At 37.9% G+C, this 17467-nt stretch overlaps 2 protein-coding genes across 2 annotated transcripts; one reads left to right on the top strand and one right to left on the bottom strand.

Annotated features, from left to right (window-relative positions):
• Nucleotides 1-18: 18 nt before the first annotated feature.
• dmac2l (distal membrane arm assembly component 2 like) lies at nucleotides 19-7330 on the top strand. The gene is made up of 5 exons (XM_052090416.1): nucleotides 19-125; nucleotides 478-588; nucleotides 4146-4354; nucleotides 5381-5552; nucleotides 6954-7330. Exons 2-5 carry the CDS (start codon nucleotides 485-487, stop codon nucleotides 7066-7068), a joined length of 600 nt encoding a protein of 199 aa, XP_051946376.1. The 5' UTR covers nucleotides 19-125; nucleotides 478-484; the 3' UTR covers nucleotides 7069-7330.
• A 141-nt stretch (nucleotides 7331-7471) lies between these two features.
• LOC127618123 (cyclin-dependent kinase-like 1) lies at nucleotides 7472-17060 on the bottom strand. Its single transcript, XM_052090409.1, has 11 exons — nucleotides 16780-17060; nucleotides 15899-16068; nucleotides 11923-12044; nucleotides 11387-11459; nucleotides 10033-10123; nucleotides 9742-9942; nucleotides 9117-9199; nucleotides 8953-9009; nucleotides 8536-8691; nucleotides 7957-8109; nucleotides 7472-7626 (listed from the first exon to the last, which is right to left on the bottom strand). The coding sequence occupies exons 2-10, from the start codon at nucleotides 16064-16066 to the stop codon at nucleotides 8008-8010; spliced, it is 1053 nt and encodes a 350-aa protein (XP_051946369.1). The 5' UTR covers nucleotides 16067-16068; nucleotides 16780-17060; the 3' UTR covers nucleotides 7472-7626; nucleotides 7957-8007.
• Between the last annotated feature and the right edge of the window lie 407 nt (nucleotides 17061-17467).

Raw genomic sequence — 17467 nt, 5'->3', positions numbered from 1 at the left:
CGCCCCTGACGTACACTCATTGACCAATGAGCACGTTGGACGGCGATGACGTACCAGGTGAAAGATCAGCGCGCACGCAGGATGTAAATAAATGATTGCACAGAGACGGGAACTGACAGAACCAAGTATGTATGTCCTGTAGGATATGTGGCGTCATGGCGGTTCTATAGGAGATTATATTAGAGCTGTACGCCATTCAGAGCTTTTATTAATGACTCTGTTGTCCTCTAGATTCAATGACATGACCATCACTGTTCTGGAGATCAAATCCAATTCACACATTTTCCCCAGCAAACATCCCTGTTCCCCCCGTTTTTATTATTTTTTTGAGCATCAATTCTTAACGTTCTTGGAACGTTCTTTTTATAGCCGTAAACTAGCGTTCCCAGAACGTTCTAGGAAACAAATGTATGTTGTTGGAAAGTGCGCCATCATGCATTGACTTATCTCACAGCTTTCTATGTCTCTCTTTCTCAGAACCAACATGAGTTTGCTTACTTGTTCAGCACGGCGGATTTTATCCACGCAAAGACAACCTTCAGGGGGCAGCCGTGAATTCTGGGGCTGGCTCAATGCTGTTTTCAACAAGTAATGTGCAGTAGAAAAATAGTGTTTGTTAAAAAAGTATTTGTTAAAAATGAAGAAGAAAAAAAAATACCGTTCCCTCAGTTTTGTACATTCTTTGAGTTAGGGGAAAATGTAACTGACAAACGTGACAGCAAAACACTGATGGTTTTGCGTCATGAATAAAGGCAACAAGGCAGCTTAAATGTGCTATGTAAGATTGACAACAAGCGTTTGAAATGGGTACTGCAGTCTAAATTCAAAATATTTGTCTGCCCCGCCCCAGACTCGAAGCTCATACGGGATGCCAGAATGTTTACACGCAAATTAGCAAACTCAGCATCCGTTTTAAAGGATTTCTGGGCTTTAAGCTGTCTCCATCTTCCAAAGGCATCTCCAATATTTATCCTTGTTTTACTACACCTCTGGTGATGGTGGTGTTTAGACAGGTGGCGAGGCTTTTTAGGTGGGGTGGAATCTGTTATCTCTAATCCAGTTCGTTTGTTGACTTCCACGGCTGCAGCACGCAGTGTTGTTTGCCTGCAAAATTGTCCAAATCTGGCAACCCGGCGGTGTCGAAATACTATTGGTGAAAGGACAATGGGCGGGATCACACGGGCCAAAACATAAACATAAAAAAATCCGGCCAGGAATTTAAACTTCAAAGTAGAATAATCTGGCTGTTGCATTGTTATTGGAGAAGCCAGTATTTCAACTTAGCATGTTTCCTAATTCTATAATGACATATTATGGTCATTTTATGATTTAGTACAGTACAAAATATTAAATATAGTACCTTTTAATGCAAAAAGATTTACAATACACTACAACATCAAACCAACCATTCTCTGACAACTGCATAGGTTATTGTTCTGTATAGTGATCCAAAACCGTATATGATACACTCAGGGTTGGGGAGTAACGGAATACATTCAAAAGTATTTTGATTACTAAAGAGATTACTTTGCATTTATGTCATTTGTTTCCTTTAATAGGCTATTTAGTCCTTTCAGATGGAAAACATTTATACATATAAATGATGTGATCCAAAGTGCATTTGAACAGCGGTGAAACACTTTCTTATGATGTGTTACATTCATACGAGCAGACAGAGAAGTAAGTTTGAAGTAAGTTTGGAGCAGAAGAAATAGAAATAAACCTTGTGTAAATTGTCAGCTTTACGCTAAGCTAAAATGCTATTTCTATCCATTTTACATGCACATGAAAATTCACGTTGGATCATAATTTCTTTTTTTCTAGTAAGACCTTTGATATTAGGGCAAAAATCGTATTCTTGATAATAATTTTTGTATTGTTTTCCTGTAAAAATATCTACAAATATTTAAAACAAGATTATTTTGATTGATCTTGTTTAGAAACAACACTGCATAAGATATTTAGGTTTTTCAGAGAATGTATTTTTAATGTGTATTTTTTCTTAATGTTCTGGCAGAGATTTTAAAGTCAAAACCAGTGAAAAAATCTACCAGTGCTGAAGAAGTAATCCAAAGTATTTAGAATACGTTACTGACCTTGAGTAATCTAATGAAATATGTTACAATTTACAGCATGTAATCCATAGAGGAATACATTTAAAAAGTAACCCTCCAAACTCTGGATACACTGATCGCAAAGTTCTCCGTTCTGTTTCTTTCCCAACCCATAACAGACTCTGTTATAACCCATAATCCTCTGATTATAATGATCATTGCTGCTGTGGTTGAGGTAATCATACAATTTCTTGGGATAGTTCACCCCCCCTAAAAAAAAATTAAATACTACCAATTTACTTACCATCATGCCATCCCAGATGTGTTTGACTTTCTTTCTTCTGTTGAACACAAACAAAGATTTAAGTATATTTCAGCTCTGTTGGTCCTCACAATGTAAGTGAATGGGTACCAACATTTTGAAGCTCCAAAAGCACATAAAGGAGTAATAAATGTGATCCATAGGACTCCAGTGGTTATAGATATATTTTCAGAAATTATATGATAGATTTGTGTGAGAAACAGATCAATAGTCTATTTAAGTCCTTTTTGACTATAAATAATCCTCCTTGCCCAGTAAGTGGCGATATGCACGAATAAAGAAAATCGCCAAAAACAAATGAAGAATGTGAAAGTGGAGACTGATACTAAAAAAGCTTCAAAAACCTCAATATATTGATCTGTTTCTCACCCACACCTATCATATCACTTCTGACTACATGGATTTAACCACTGGAGTCTTTTGGATTACTTTTATGCTGCCTTTATGTGCAATTGGATCTTTAAAATTGTGTTACCCATTCACTTGCATTATGAGGACCAACAGAGCTGAGATATTTTTTGTTTTTTTTAAATCTTTGTTTTCAGGAGAAGAAAGTAATCTTTGGCATGTACGACATCTTGGATGGCATGAGGGTGAGTAAATTAGAGAATTTTAATTTTTGGGCGAACTATTCATTTAAGCATCTTTTGTTTAAAACCAGGTGGTCAAAAATCAGATGGACTGTTGCTATGAATGGCTGAGTTTGAACAACAAGGAGAATGAGAGCCCAAAATATCTCAAGAGGAACTAATGTCTTGAGTGTTAAGTTTCTTAAATTGTAAAGAGTCTAGGGTGATTTGTCTCTAGAATGACTATTCACTAGCGAGGAATCCCTACAGAGACTAATCTAAATGCAATAATTTACTACAGCTCATATTTAGGGTCTCTAATTGGTGTTTTAAAGATTCTGAAAGTGTTTAATCCTTATAATAACACACAAAATAGCAAAGAGCAGGCCAATTTTACATGATTTCAACAGTTTACCTTGGTCTGTTGAACCCTCACCTTGTTTAACAATTATACAAGAATTAGAAATAATTTTTTTTTAAATTTAAGAACAAATGAGATATATGCAAAATTGCTGAAATTAAATAACCATTTTTATTTAATTGTTCTAAAATTCAGAAAGAAATGTGTGAAAAATGAAAATTTGCTCTATTGACTAGGCTGCTGGTAATGACACTGTTAAAGGAATATCCAGGTTCAATACAAGTTAAGCCCCCCCAAAAAATAACATACATTTTGACTTGCCCCTCTCTTGCTAATCTATTCTGTTTTAAGTTATATCCAATTCTAATTGCCAAGACAACATAATGCCGTACGCACTGAAATCTTGAAAAATCGATGATTTAAACAACTTTAAAGGTTGAATAGTACACAAGTTTTAACTGTAGAATTAAAACTAAACTAATATAAGCTTCACATTTCTGCCTTAAATCGTAGAAAATTGGCACCACTCATTTCTATTGAAAGTGTCTCAATCAATTTTTGCTTTTTTTAACAAAAAGGAGAGACAAGTCGAAATTAGTTTAAAAATTATGCCACAAATAATTAAGTTTAACTTGTGTTGAACCCAGAATATTACTTTAATCTACTGTATTAATTGGCCTAGTGTCATGGTTATCATCAGATGCTGATAATCATCTATTTGGCCTGTTGCCTGGACTATCTGTCTACCTCTAGTTTTAGGTGGCATATTACATTTCACAAAGCTTTACATGCAATTTCAATTGAACGTTTAGTTAATGTTGTGTCCTTTATTGTAACAGAGTTGATTATGAGCGTATTAAAGCGGTGGGTCCCGATCGAGCTGCAGCCGAGTGGCTCCTGAGGTGTGGGGCCAAAGTTCGATTTCATGGATTTGACCGGTGGCAGCACGACTACAATGGACTCCCAACTGGGCCATTGGGCCGGTACAAAATAGAAGCTATTGATGCCACTGAGTCCTGCATCATGTATCGTGGCTTTGATCACCTGGGTAAGTGATGGCTGCTTACTGATCAATTGAAGAAAGACCTTCTCACTGATCTGACTCCAGAATTCTGTCTTAACCTTTAGCATTGTGTTATTACGTATGCAATTTTAATGATATCATCAGTGAACCATGAGATCTCTTGCTCCATTTGCTCCAGCAAAACAGTCATGCATTATTTATTAAATTAGACCCAATGAGACTGTTAAAGAGGGAGCATATGTGAGAGGCGAGGACGGTGTGTGAGATGAGGTGAGACACTGTGTGTGTGTGCGTGTGTGTGTGTGTGAGTGTCACAGGTGAGGTCGGGACACTCTCTGTGTGTCACAGGTGAGGATGAGAGGTTCAGTTGTGGGAAAAAGTGACGTAAAGCAAAGGGGTGTTTTACACAGAGACAGATACAGTGCAGTCCTCTCTCTTTCACACATACTCTCTTGCTCTATGCACCACATTGTACATCACATTGTACATTTCTATACTTCCTATACTCTGAACAAGAGGATCAGCAACAAACCTTTAATGAATAGTTAACCCAAAAATAAAAAGTCTGTTATTATTCAAAATAATAATTGTCTGACTCTATTTACTTACCCTGAGATTTCCAAACCGAGATAACTTACTTTCTGCGGAACACAAAAGGAGATATATTAACGAATGTCCCGACTGCTGATTTCCATTTTATAGCAGTTGATAGTAACTAACTTTAAAGCTTAAAAAAGCAAATAGTGAAGTCCATGTCACTTGTGCGTCAAATACCAAGGCTTCTGATGACATACGATCACTTTGTATGAAGAACAGACCGAAATACAAGTCATTATTTACACACTGATCAGCTGGAGTTCAAATCCAATATGGTGACATGTTAATAACATCAAACCTCATTGGTTCTTGTGCATCTCTTGACCAAATGTCATGACGCATGAGTGTGAGTAAATGACAGAATAATGACATAAAATGCTTCAGAAAACAGAATAATTATTGGTAACTGCATGCTTGCAAATCTTCATGTTCTGCCTTTATGTATGTGTTTAGAGGGCCTAGAGAATGTGGAGGAAATCAGGTTCAATAAGTGTATTTATTTAGAAGACACTTGTCTGGAGCGTTTGGGTGAAATAAAGACGCTGCAGGCCAGTGTGAGGAGCATGACTGTTGTGTCTTGTGGCAACGTGACCGACAAAGGACTCATTGCTCTTCATCATCTAAGGTATGACAACAGCACTTTTCCATTCAGTTAAACTGTTCCACCTCCTGAGTTGCAGTGAGTACTAATGTGTTGTTCTACAATTGGGAGAAGGTATAAAGCAGCATTAACTCAGCATTAAAAGAGGTAATTTACCAAAAACAATAATTACATTCTGTAATCATTCTGTAATCAACTCACTCTCATTTAGTTTCAAACCTGCATGACTTTTTTCAGTAGAACACAAAAGGACATGTTAGGCAGAATGTTAAGTCATTAGTTACAAATCACTTTCATTGAATCTTTTTCCCATACAATGAAAGTGAATGGTGACTAAGGCTGTCAGTCCATAACATTTTGCCTAACATCTCCTTATGTGTTCCACAGAAAAAAGTAATATTAGTTTAGAACAATATGGAGTAAATAATGACAGAATTTTATAAGCAGCATTAATTCGTATTTTAAAATTGAGGCGCTTATGGTACGAGATGCTGAAACACAAGCAAGACGTAATGCTACAGCATCTGTATTATGCTTGGGTAAATAGACCACCAAGAAAGGAATATTCCATGTTCAATAAAGCTCAATCGACAGCATTTATGGCTGTTGAAAGAGAGAAATGTTAAGCTTATAGTTTTATAAAAGTATTTGAATTCATACTTCTGTCAAAACATGTGTATTATTGAAGTTGTTAACAATTTTAGTTTGTACGTTGGTTTTAGGATTTACAGTGTTATTTTCTCACACTAAAATCATCTTGTAGCTATAGTTTTCAAATAGTGAGTATTTTAACATTTACGAATTGGCCCTCATTCACTTCCATTGTAAGTGCCTCACTGTAACTAGATTTCATTTTTTAGTTTGTTTCTTATTGTTTTTTTTTTTAAGAAAAGGAAGGACAATTACAAAAGACCAAGAATTGTTGAATTGTTGTGTTAATCAACATTATGCCACAAACGTTGCTGATAAAGCTTTACCCGAAATAATCCTTTAAAAAATAGCACAGACAGAACACAGGCAGGGCCCCTTAGAAGTGTAAACATCTAATAACAAAAGCTTTGCAGAGTGTTCAGGGAGACTTTGGCCAGTTGAACTTGATTTATAGTGTATTATTAAATTCACCAGAGCTGGTTAAATATTAATACAAGTTTAATCACTATAGATACAAAAAATTAACTAGGCTGAAAAATACAACCTCAAATGAGTACAAAGAATCCCATGACACTCCATGAGGAGGTGGACTTGTAGTTCTAAACACTATCTTCATAACGAACAGTTAGGTTAACAGGTCTGTGAGCAACACGGTACTGAGTTGACGTTACAGGAGCATCAGTAAAAAGCTTGGTCTTTTGTAATTGTCTTTCTGTGACCAACTTCTATTTGGTGTTACCTCTGAGTCTGTATATGTGTGTTTGTGTGTATTAGGAACCTGGAGTGGCTGTTTCTTAGTGATCTACCAGGTGTTAAAGATAAAGATCAGACTGTGGACAGACTCCAGACAGCACTTCCCAGACTTGCCATAGAACTGGATCTGGCTTAGCCAATCACAGCATCTCTCAGAGCATGCCCAGTGAATTACAGCCCAATCTTAGAGTGCATTTAAACCACAACTCCCACCATGGCTGCTGTGGCAACAGCATGCAAGCAACTAAGCATCCCAGGGATGGATGCGGGGAGCTGCTCTACTTTAGAGCCGAAAGCAACACCATCTTTCCATAGAATTTGCTTTGATTAGATACACTCAGACAACACTGGGCAGTAAAAGAATGTTATTTTGCAATTGTGAATAAAATCCCATCTAAAGCTTTGTTGTTGTTGTTTTTGTATCCATTTCTCGCTTTGTGTCTCACGATAAAGCAAAGTGCAAAAACAAACATTACAGTATATGTTGCAGAAAGGTTTTTAATGATAAAGTCTCAAAATAAAACCAACAAAATCAATGAAGCATATTTAATTTTTTATCCATTACTTTCCATGTTTTTAGAATTGTGAATCCTGTTTCTGAAGTTTGGCATCCAGTGCATGTCAGTGGCTCAATTAATAGCACCAGTCGTCAAGGCAACGAAAAGAAAATGATGTCCACAGGGGATAATAAACGCTGTTGACCAAAACAAAAAGTTATGTCTCGCTAAATTATTTCAGTCATATGCACATTTCAAACATACATGAAGCACCATTAGCATTTGTGAAGTATCTTAAAAAATAAAAAAGTCCCACAGTACTAACTCTTCTACAGCTCTGATCTCAGCCTGTAATCAAACTATCAAGCACAGCACAACATGCAGTTTTATTAAAGTTATTATTGCTGTTGTCATTATATACTTATAATAACAACAGCAATTCCTCTGAGTCTTTGCTTTGGCAGTGTGACATCATTGTTCTACAGGCAGAGCAGAGCCTTTTGTCTGTCTTACACACACACACACACCAGCTGGGAGGTGGACGGTCAGTTTCTGGGTTCCTGAGGAGTCGAAGTCCATCAGATGTTGGGCAGATGATAGTTGAACTTGCGCAGGTTGTTGTAGTATTTTCTTGTCTCTACAGATGGAAACACAGTACTGCTGGCCAATTGGGGTAGATACTAGACAAAGAGAAGAGGCAATTGAAATATAATAATATATTAGAGTTCCTATGGTCAAGGAAAACCTGGAATTATCATGGAATTAGTAAATTGTGTTTTCCAGGCTTTGAAAAGTCACAGAAAAGTGATTGAAATGTCTGTAGTGAATATACATTTTTCTAGTTCTTTTTAGGCTATAAATATTTATTTGGCTAGATATAGGCTTGTGTAGAGTAATACTTGCTTGGTTATTTTCAATGAATCAGCCGTATCAAAACACAATTTGGCGTGAATGATTCCTTAGCGAATCAGTCTGAATTTTTAATGATTTTTCAAAATCTTTATCAACTAATCACAAACAAACTGGAAATGTCATGCAAAAGTAATGAAAATTGTGGGAACCCTGATTTCTGTGGGTGAAAAGATTTTGTAGTCATGGTAACAGACCCCAGGTGGCAGGTGTTTGCGTGGCTGCCGTGTGCGTCTCTTGAGGTCCAATTCACGAGTTGCGCTCTCGCTCTCCTCTCGCAGACTGTCAAAGTACGGCTGTTCCAATAACTGCTCACAGGACAACCTCTCAGCTGGATCCATCCGCAAACAGCCCTGAGAGAAAGAGAGTGTGTGCAGTGGTCTTTTGTATAATTATCTCTGTGAGTGTGCAGTGTTGAAATAGTATCCCTAATGTTATTTTCCATGATTGTTATTCTGTACAAATACATTTCTGCTGCTTCTGCATAAAAGCACCATATGTATATGCTGTTTAGATGTGACTTCTGTGCCTTTGCAGGTACAACAAAACAGCTTTAGATAGGGACCTCTAATCAGAATATCATTGGCTCATAATGCAGTGTGTGTTTAACTGACCTTCATGAGGCTTAGCGCCTGGTATGTGAGGTTCGGATACTTCAGTTCAAGAGGCTCCTATTAATAAACACACATCATGAAATAAAGCAAGTGATTATTTTCTAGATCTCTTAAATTAAACAGACGCAGAATGGAAATAAAAACAAGCATAATGAACAGCTCACCATCTCCTGCGGTTCAGGGACACAAACTCCGCTGAAGAACTGGTTAGTGCTGAACACCTGCTGATGGCGAGGAATCAACTCACCTGTGAGCACAACAACAAGAACATAAATATTGAAAATACTTATTAGAAACACACATATACTGAGCACTGAGCATTGCATTCAGTGACCCCATAAAGTATTTGGACACTTATATATGATTTTCTTTGCATTATTTAACAAAATATTGAATCAAATGGCATTTATTTGATAGATCAATTTTTTTAAAACATTTCATGGAAATATTTCAAATTAGAAAACAATAGATATATTGTTCAAAATAAGACAAAACATTTTCAGACACTTTCTGGTTCTCAAACTTTGTGGAACATGTCCATGGTTATTGTGAGGAACTATACATGTGGTTTTTCAACTAGAAGACCTGTGTGAACTTGACGTGAACTAACATTATACATCCACTAAAAATCATCTTGCAAAAATGTCTCAAAAAGTTAAGCTAGTCCTGAGAAAAGCTCTTGCAGAATTCTTTGCAGATGCCAGATGTTTTGATGTTTTAATATCTAATGTAACACATTACATTAGAATGCAATACAACAAAAGCTGTATTTCTGTGGCTATCTCTGACCTAAAGTTGTCCTGATGAGATAGAGCTGGTCTACATCGGATTTGCCTGGCCACAGAGGGACACCAGAGAGCAGCTCCGCAAACACACAGCCCACTGCCCAGACGTCCACTGGCGGGCCGTACTGCGTGTCTCCCACTAACAGTTCTGGAGCTCGGTACCACCGTGTTGCTACATAATCCGTGTAATAATCACATGGACCAGCTGTAAAAAGAGCAAGTTTGATGATTGCAATGTTCAAGGTGTCAGTGATATTTGTTGTGTGTGGTGTATGGACTGTGTGTGTGTACGCACTGAGGTTCCTGGCAAATCCAAAGTCGCAGAGTTTGATGACCTGTTGTTTGGTAATGAGTATATTTTCAGGCTTCACATCTCTGTGGATACACTAAACACACATGCACATATTAGGAGATATTAAATAATTTTTCTAAAAACTGATCTGGAGTTATTATACTTATGCCACAATAAGGACAGTATAATGAAAACATCTGATCTAAAAGCACTATTAAAGGACTATTCCAGGTTCAAAACAAATTAAAGGAATATTTCACACAAGAATGAAAATTCTCCTATCATTTACTCACTCTCATGCCATTCCAGATGTGTATTACTTTCTTTCATCTGCTGAACACAAATGAAGATTTTTAGAAGAATATCTCCGCTCTGTAGGTCCATAAAATGCAAGTGAGTGGTTGACAAATGTTTTAATCTCCAAAATCCACATAAGGGCAGGAAAAAAAGACGACCTGGTTGTTAAATCCACGTGTTCAGAATTGATATGATAAGTGTGGGTGAGAAACAGAACAATATTTAAGTCCCTTTTCCTTCACTTTCTCTGTCTTCTGTTTTTGGTGATTCACATTCTTCATGCATATCGTCCCCTACTGGGCAGGAAGGAAAATGTATGACAAAAAAATGACTTATATACTGATCTGTTTCTCACCCACACCTATCATATCACTTCTGAACACGTGGATTTAACCACTGGAGTTGCGTGGATTACTTTTATGCTGCCTTTGTATGGATTTTGGAGCTTCAAAATGTTGGCACCCGTTCACATGGATTGTACGGACATACAGAGCTGAAATTTCTTCTAAAAATAATAATGTGTGTTCTGCAGAAAAGAGAAAGTTATACACATCTGGGATAGCATAAGGGTGACTAAATGATGAGAGAATTTTAATTTATGGGTGAACTATCCCTTTAAGCTCAATCGACAGTCTTTGTGGCATAATGTTGATTACCACAAAAAATATTTTTAAATGCAGAATTGGTTACAGTGAGGCACTTACAATGGAAATGAAAGGGGACATTTGTTTGGATTACATGAAGAATTGTATTAATTCTTCTGTCAAAACATGTATTATTTGTGCTGTAAAGTGGTTTTAATTGTCATTTTTCAGTCGTTTTAGGGTTTGTTGACATTACATCATCATTGCAACAAAGTTATAAAATTGGCTATAACTTTCCACATAAACAGTAAGCAATTTTATCACACTAAAATTATCTCACAATTTGTTACATCTTGTGGTTGTACTTTTGAAACCGTGAGTATTTTTTTGATTAACAGTTTTTATTGATTCATATCAAAATAATATAATGTTTTCTTTAAATAAGATGTTCATGAATGGGAGTCTGCAATTCTTACTTTTTGTTTGTGACAGAAGTTCAAAGCTTGAAGTGTTTGCCAGATGATGCTTTTTACCATGTGCTCTGGAACACTGAGTAAACACACACGCATGCATGCACACACACACACACGCAAACACACACACACACAAGCATCACAATTAAAGTACAGGAACATAACACAGTTACAGCTCACCCTTCTCTGTCCTCTCTGTAAATTTGAACCCACACTATACTAACCCTATAGGTACTGATGGGACAGAGCTCTCTGTATGATATATAGTGCAGCCTATACAGTATATGTTCAAGGGTGAGAGTGCTCTTTTGTTTGAGCTTTATTGAATCTGGACTCATAAATCAATGCTGTAACATAAAGAGAGAGACAGAGTTAAATGGTCACAGTCCTGCATTTTACAGCGTCTACCTCAAGTGCACTGCAGAGGGTAAATGCATTCCACTACAGACATGGCTGGGCACCATAGCAACAAAAACACAATATGTTTGTTAATATAAGAAACAGAGCTGTTTTATAGGTGTGCTTGTGTGTGCTCTCACCCTCGTGGGTATCTGTCCAGCTCGTTGAGGACAGTGTGGTCACAGTATTCAAACACCAGATGCAGTTTTCTCTTTCTCCTGAATACTTCGATCAGATTCACCAAGTTGAGATGTTTCAGTTGCTACATTCACAAAAAAGGATTTCAATGAAAACATACTACCTGGACAAAAGTATATGCGTTGGAAACTCTGTCTAATTAACGGCTTGGTTATTCCAGTAATTCCAGTGTATGCTACAGCATACAATTACATTATCGAGAACTGTGTACTTCAGTTTGGGGAGGGCCCTATTCTGTTCCAGCATGGCAATGCCCCTGTGCACAAAGTGAGGTTCATAAAGAAATGCTTTACTGCAAAACATTTCAGACCTAAACTCCACTGAACACCTTTGGGATGAACTGGAATACTAACTGCGAGTGCCTGACCTCACTGATGCTCTTGTCTTAATAAAAGCAACATGAACCTAGTTTCCATCCACTTTTCGCACTGTGGATGGAAAAAGTGAAAATGCGTAAAGAAATGTTTGTGAAAGTTTCCATTCAAATGGCCTTTTATCTATAAAAATGGTGTGTATGTTAAAGTCATGCTTAAAAAAACACTTTGTCACATACGTTTTGGTTTATTGCAAAATAAATCTGCCTTTAAGCGTTTCCATACAGAAATGTATATATCGCTAATTATGTACATTTGTAAAATGGGGAGAGTATTGAGACAGATCATTGAAATTAGCCAGATGACTGTCATTTTAATTTCACAAATAAATGCAATCAGAAGATGAGGAATTACAATCAAAAGGGACTGTATTATTGGTCCTGATGTTGAGCCTATTGCAGGTTGCCACCCAAAACCGAATCATCATGGCCCTGTTCAAGCTGGCAACCTGCACCAAGTAGAGGGGGAAACTTTTGGTCTTAGTATAAGGACCATCTATGTTTGCACAGTTAATAAAGAAATATTGATGCGGCGTAATATCAGGTTTTACATATATGACACATTCCTGCAGGGGCGTAGCACCAAATTTTGGGCCCTGGGTACAAACCATCTTGCTGGGCCCCCGTACCAAATATGTATGTATAGAAAACTGACTTCTAAGGGGCCCCCCCTGCCTCGGGCCCTGGGTACTCGGTACCCTTTACCCCCCCAGTCCGACGCCCCTGCATTCCTGATATTCAATAGGCTATTTTGAACAATCATCTAATCAAAAACCTTAGGCTAAATCTGGTACCATGTCAATGAGCATGTCAATCAGCCGACTTTTTTTGTCTACAGAACAGGGTAAGGCTAATTTAAGTTTGTGTAAAGAAAAGGCAAGTATATAGGCCTAACAAAATAATATTTTCATAATGCTTTCAATTTTTCAATGCTTTCAATGCTTTATTCTTTTGGTAATTTATTTTATTTAATACAGGGAATTCTGCCGGCATTATTTCAAAAGCTAAACTACAATATTATAGAATTGGGCTATATGTTAGTGTTCCAAAAAAAGCACACTGAAGCTTTTCTCCTAATATTGTGTATTTATGTTGAATTTAACACATCTTTGTACACAGAAATTATATGTTTTTTGTATTGTGGGCTAATTCCATGACTGCCATCTATTATTTTGAATGGTGTGGAAAAGAAACTTTAATAAATAAAAGGATGACTACCACGATTAAATTAATCACAAAGAGTGGCCATTCATTTGATTTATTTGTGTTGGCACTCCTGGAAGTGTCATGATGTGTTTGCAGCATTGGATCTTATGTAGGTAAATACTGATTTTAGTTTTTTTATCACTGTATTGTGGAAAAACTGGAAATGGATGCATTCATTAATTTTAACAAATGTTTATTTCACAAACATATTTCTATTAAAATTAAATGTTTAATTTTGAATGTACTTGGCAAAAAATGTTTGATAGAATGAATTTAAAATCATGATTTAAAATACATTTTATGTAATTTAAGCAAAATTTTTAAAAATGGAGCCCCGGCTTGGTCGTACACATGGGGCCTCAGAAATCGTAAACCCGCCCCTGTGTTTAGCTCGCATTTGAATTTACGTCTTTTTTATTTCATGTATGTAAATAAACTGCACTTGGGTTCTTCACATCCTCATCATCTTGTCTTCATCTTCTTCAGCCTACCCCAACGTTACAGAATACCTGACCTCATAAGATGAAACCAGCAGTTCAGCTCCTGCATCTCTACCAGGGGAATCAATCCCTGGAGGAATATGTGGAGGAGCGAGGTTGGTTTTAATGAAATCGCCCTCAAGGACATTTTCCGAGCAGGCTTGAGTGAGTCGGTCTCCTCTATGATGCCTGGAGGTCGGATTACCCTCAGCCTGGCTCAGTTCATGGACTATGCCCTGGTACTGAGCGGTTCATCTTTCACTTTGGGAGTGGCTGATGACACTCACTCTCACTCACTCACAAAGCCTGCCACATTCCACGAGCCGGGTCCCACGCCTGCCACGGTTAATGAGCCAGCTCCCATGCCTGTAGCCTCGACCGTCCCAGAGCCAATGCCTGTAGCCTCGACCATCCCCGTGACCATGCTCCCAGCTGTCTGGAAAAGGCGGAGACGGAAAAGGACACCTTTTCCCCAGTCTCCTACTGCAATCACGACCATGGAGGTCATACCCCAGTCTCTGCCTGAAATCATGACCACGGAGGTCATTCCCCAGTCTCTGCCTATGCTCACGACCACGGAGGTCGTTCCCCAATGTCTGCCCGTGTTCACGACCACGGAGGTCGTTCCCTAGTCTCTGCCAGTGTTCACAACCACAGAGGTTGTTCCCCTGTCTCTGCCTGTACTCACAACAACGGAAGTCATTTCCCAGTCATCCAGGACTCTTAGCCTTGAGCCTCCCACAGCTCCGCCTTCATCCCACATCATGGCCGCCGAGCCAGTGTCCCACATCAAAGTTGCAGAGCTTGCGCCACCTTCTGCCCCGGATTCCGATTCTGCTCCATGCTATGTCACAGCCTACGCCTGATTCTGCTCCATGCCATGTCACAGCAACGCCTGAGTCTGCTCCATGCCATGTTACAGCAACGGGGGTCACACTTCTGTGTTTTATTTTCAAGTTTAGTTCCTGTTCCTGTCATGTGGTTTCATGTCATGTGATTTCCTGTTTCCTCCTGTGTTCCTGGTCATGTGATATCCGGTTCCCCTCCATGTACATGTGTCTTGTTTTCATTGGTTCAGTGTCTTATTATTAGTTCAGTCTTGTGATTAGTTGTCTTGTTTACTTGTTACCTCTGTTTGAGTATTTAAGCTCTCATGTTTTCCGTTGTCTCTTATCAGGTATTGTTCATGTAACAATGTTGGTATGTCATGTTATTGTTCCACCAAATCTAGTCAAATCTAGTCTAGTGTTTTGTTTTTAGTCAAGTTAAGTTCATGTTTAGTTCACGTTTGGATTTACATTTTTTTATTCATGTTTGTAAATAAACTGCTCTTGGGTTCTTTACATCCTCATCATCTTGTCTTCAGCCTACCCCAACATTACAGTGAACTAACCTAGATTAGACTAGAACCACCCCATTTAGAGATACAATTTTACAAAATGACAACTTTCACGGTCCAAAGTCAAACCAATATAGACCTAAAGCCTGTGGGACAGTAACTGGCTGTTAATACGGAAGAAGAAAAAAACAACCCTCAAGAGATGTAGAGAACAACAAGAATATTCATTCATCCATTCATACATAACAGTGTGGAATTAATCGGTAAGCCAGTGTTGGCTGACATGTCAGATCTTCAAAGGGCCACAGATCTGCTCTCAGTTCAAAGGAAAGAGTTTGCAAATCACACAGGAGCTCCAAACACTGATTATATTAATAAATGTGCCAATTGATGAAGAAGCTTGTTCTACAACTAATTATAATAATTCCTCATGTCTAGTAATGATAATAGTAAAAGAATATTGTAACAAATGTAACTCACTTTATTCCTTAAACATGCATCAAACAATATCGATTGCTTACCTTCAGCATGCGGATTTCTCTGAGTGCTATTTTCTTAATGATGGGGTCATCCTCAGACTCCACAAACTTCTTGATGGCAACAATTTGTCCAGTGTCTTTATTCCTGCACTTGAACACTATGCCGTATGAGCCTTCGCCAATCTTCCTGATCTTCTCATACTTCTCCATCTCTGTGACACCACCAGCAGAACATATTGATGATGGCAACAAAACTCTTAATATTGATCTTAATGTATAGTAATTAACTGGTAAAAGGGATAGTTCACCCATATATTAAATATTGATCTGTTTCTCACCCACTCCTATCATGGAAGACATGGATTAAACCACTGGAGTATATGGATTACTTTTATGCTGCATTTCTGTGCTTTTTGGAGCACTATTCACTTTGATTGAACGGTGAATCAGCTGAGATATTTTTCATTTGTGTTCAGCAAAACAAAGTAAGCCTTCCACATCTGGGATGTCAAAAGTTTCATGTTTGGGTGAACTATTCCTTTAACTGATTTTTAAATAGCACATTATGCAGAATGAGACACCAAACATAAATCCTCATTATATTTCTTTGCATTTTATCAACAAGTCACTAAATTACAACTGTCTATTCAAAATGTTTAAGAATATCTTTATTTGAGGGGCACTGAAAAGGAGGTATTGCTGTTATGTAACATTATTATTTTCAGTTGTAGACAGGATCGGTTCTAGTGCACTCCACTGCTCTAGTGAACTAAAGTGTGATAGATTAGAGGGGGTGCATTGTAATAGAAGCGACATACTTTGTTTTAGTTGCACCTGCTGGTATTCAGCAGTACCACGTGTAATAACAAGACAAAAACAGAGAATTAAGTCCTATAGAGAAAAATGTTATACACAAAGCTTACCTACAAATGTCACATCCAAAAAAAATAATAATAATAAAATAAAAAAAATAAAATCGGATTTAAATTGGAAAACGAAATCGCACACAAATGAGATCGAGATGTGTCAAATAAACCGAAGCTGGAAGGCACGCGCACGAGTCCGCTGTCTCGCGACACGTTGGTGGTGTTAAGTGAAATTGACGAACGGGTGAAGCCGTGTGTCAGCGGACCGAGATAATGTGTTTGAGTTCGCATGGAGAAGGAAACACTCTGTTTACAAGCGGCTAATCGCCATAGAAACCGAGCCCAGACTCCACCTCCCCTCCACGCGCGCTTCAGTCTGCTCTGCAACGGGCTGTCTGACCCGAGATCAGTCATTGAGTACAGTCACTGGTCTGGGACAGTAAATCCCTGCATCCGCTGACATAAATAAAACAGCTGCCATGCAGGTTTTTCCACCTGTAAACACACCTGAGCGCGCAATCAGTGATGTCATGTGAATCAACCTTTCTCACATGCATGCAATGTTTTGGTAACACTTTATTTGCAGTGTCCGTGAAACACAGTAGCCTACTATTATTAATAACTGTAGTAATAACAAGTAGGGTACAATGGGGATAAAGGCACTCCTTAAGAAAATGTAGAAATGTGTTTTTATCCCAAATAACATCCTTTCATTTATGGGACAGTTATTGAAATTTTTTGATTT

The sequence above is a fragment of the Xyrauchen texanus genome, chromosome 24 (genome assembly GCF_025860055.1).
Source record: "Xyrauchen texanus isolate HMW12.3.18 chromosome 24, RBS_HiC_50CHRs, whole genome shotgun sequence".
Classification (NCBI taxonomy): Eukaryota; Metazoa; Chordata; class Actinopteri; order Cypriniformes; family Catostomidae; genus Xyrauchen; species Xyrauchen texanus.
Note: the sequence above shows the minus strand (reverse complement) of the source record. Positions and strands in the feature narration are given on the sequence as shown.

Coding starts and splice junctions, on each gene's coding strand:
- dmac2l (XM_052090416.1), top strand. CDS start 485: ATGAGTTTGCTTACTTGTTCAGCACGGCGGATTTTATCCACGCAAAGA. Junction 4,355..5,380: donor TCGTGGCTTTGATCACCTGG/GTAAGTGATGGC, acceptor GTATGTGTTTAG/AGGGCCTAGAGAATGTGGAG. Junction 5,553..6,953: donor ATTGCTCTTCATCATCTAAG/GTATGACAACAG, acceptor TGTGTGTATTAG/GAACCTGGAGTGGCTGTTTC.
- LOC127618123 (XM_052090409.1), bottom strand. CDS start 16,066: ATGGAGAAGTATGAGAAGATCAGGAAGATTGGCGAAGGCTCATACGGC. Junction 12,045..15,898: donor GAGAAATCCGCATGCTGAAG/GTAAGCAATCGA, acceptor TTGTGAATGTAG/CAACTGAAACATCTCAACTT. Junction 9,200..9,741: donor TCTCATCAGGACAACTTTAG/GTCAGAGATAGC, acceptor TTGTGCTCACAG/GTGAGTTGATTCCTCGCCAT.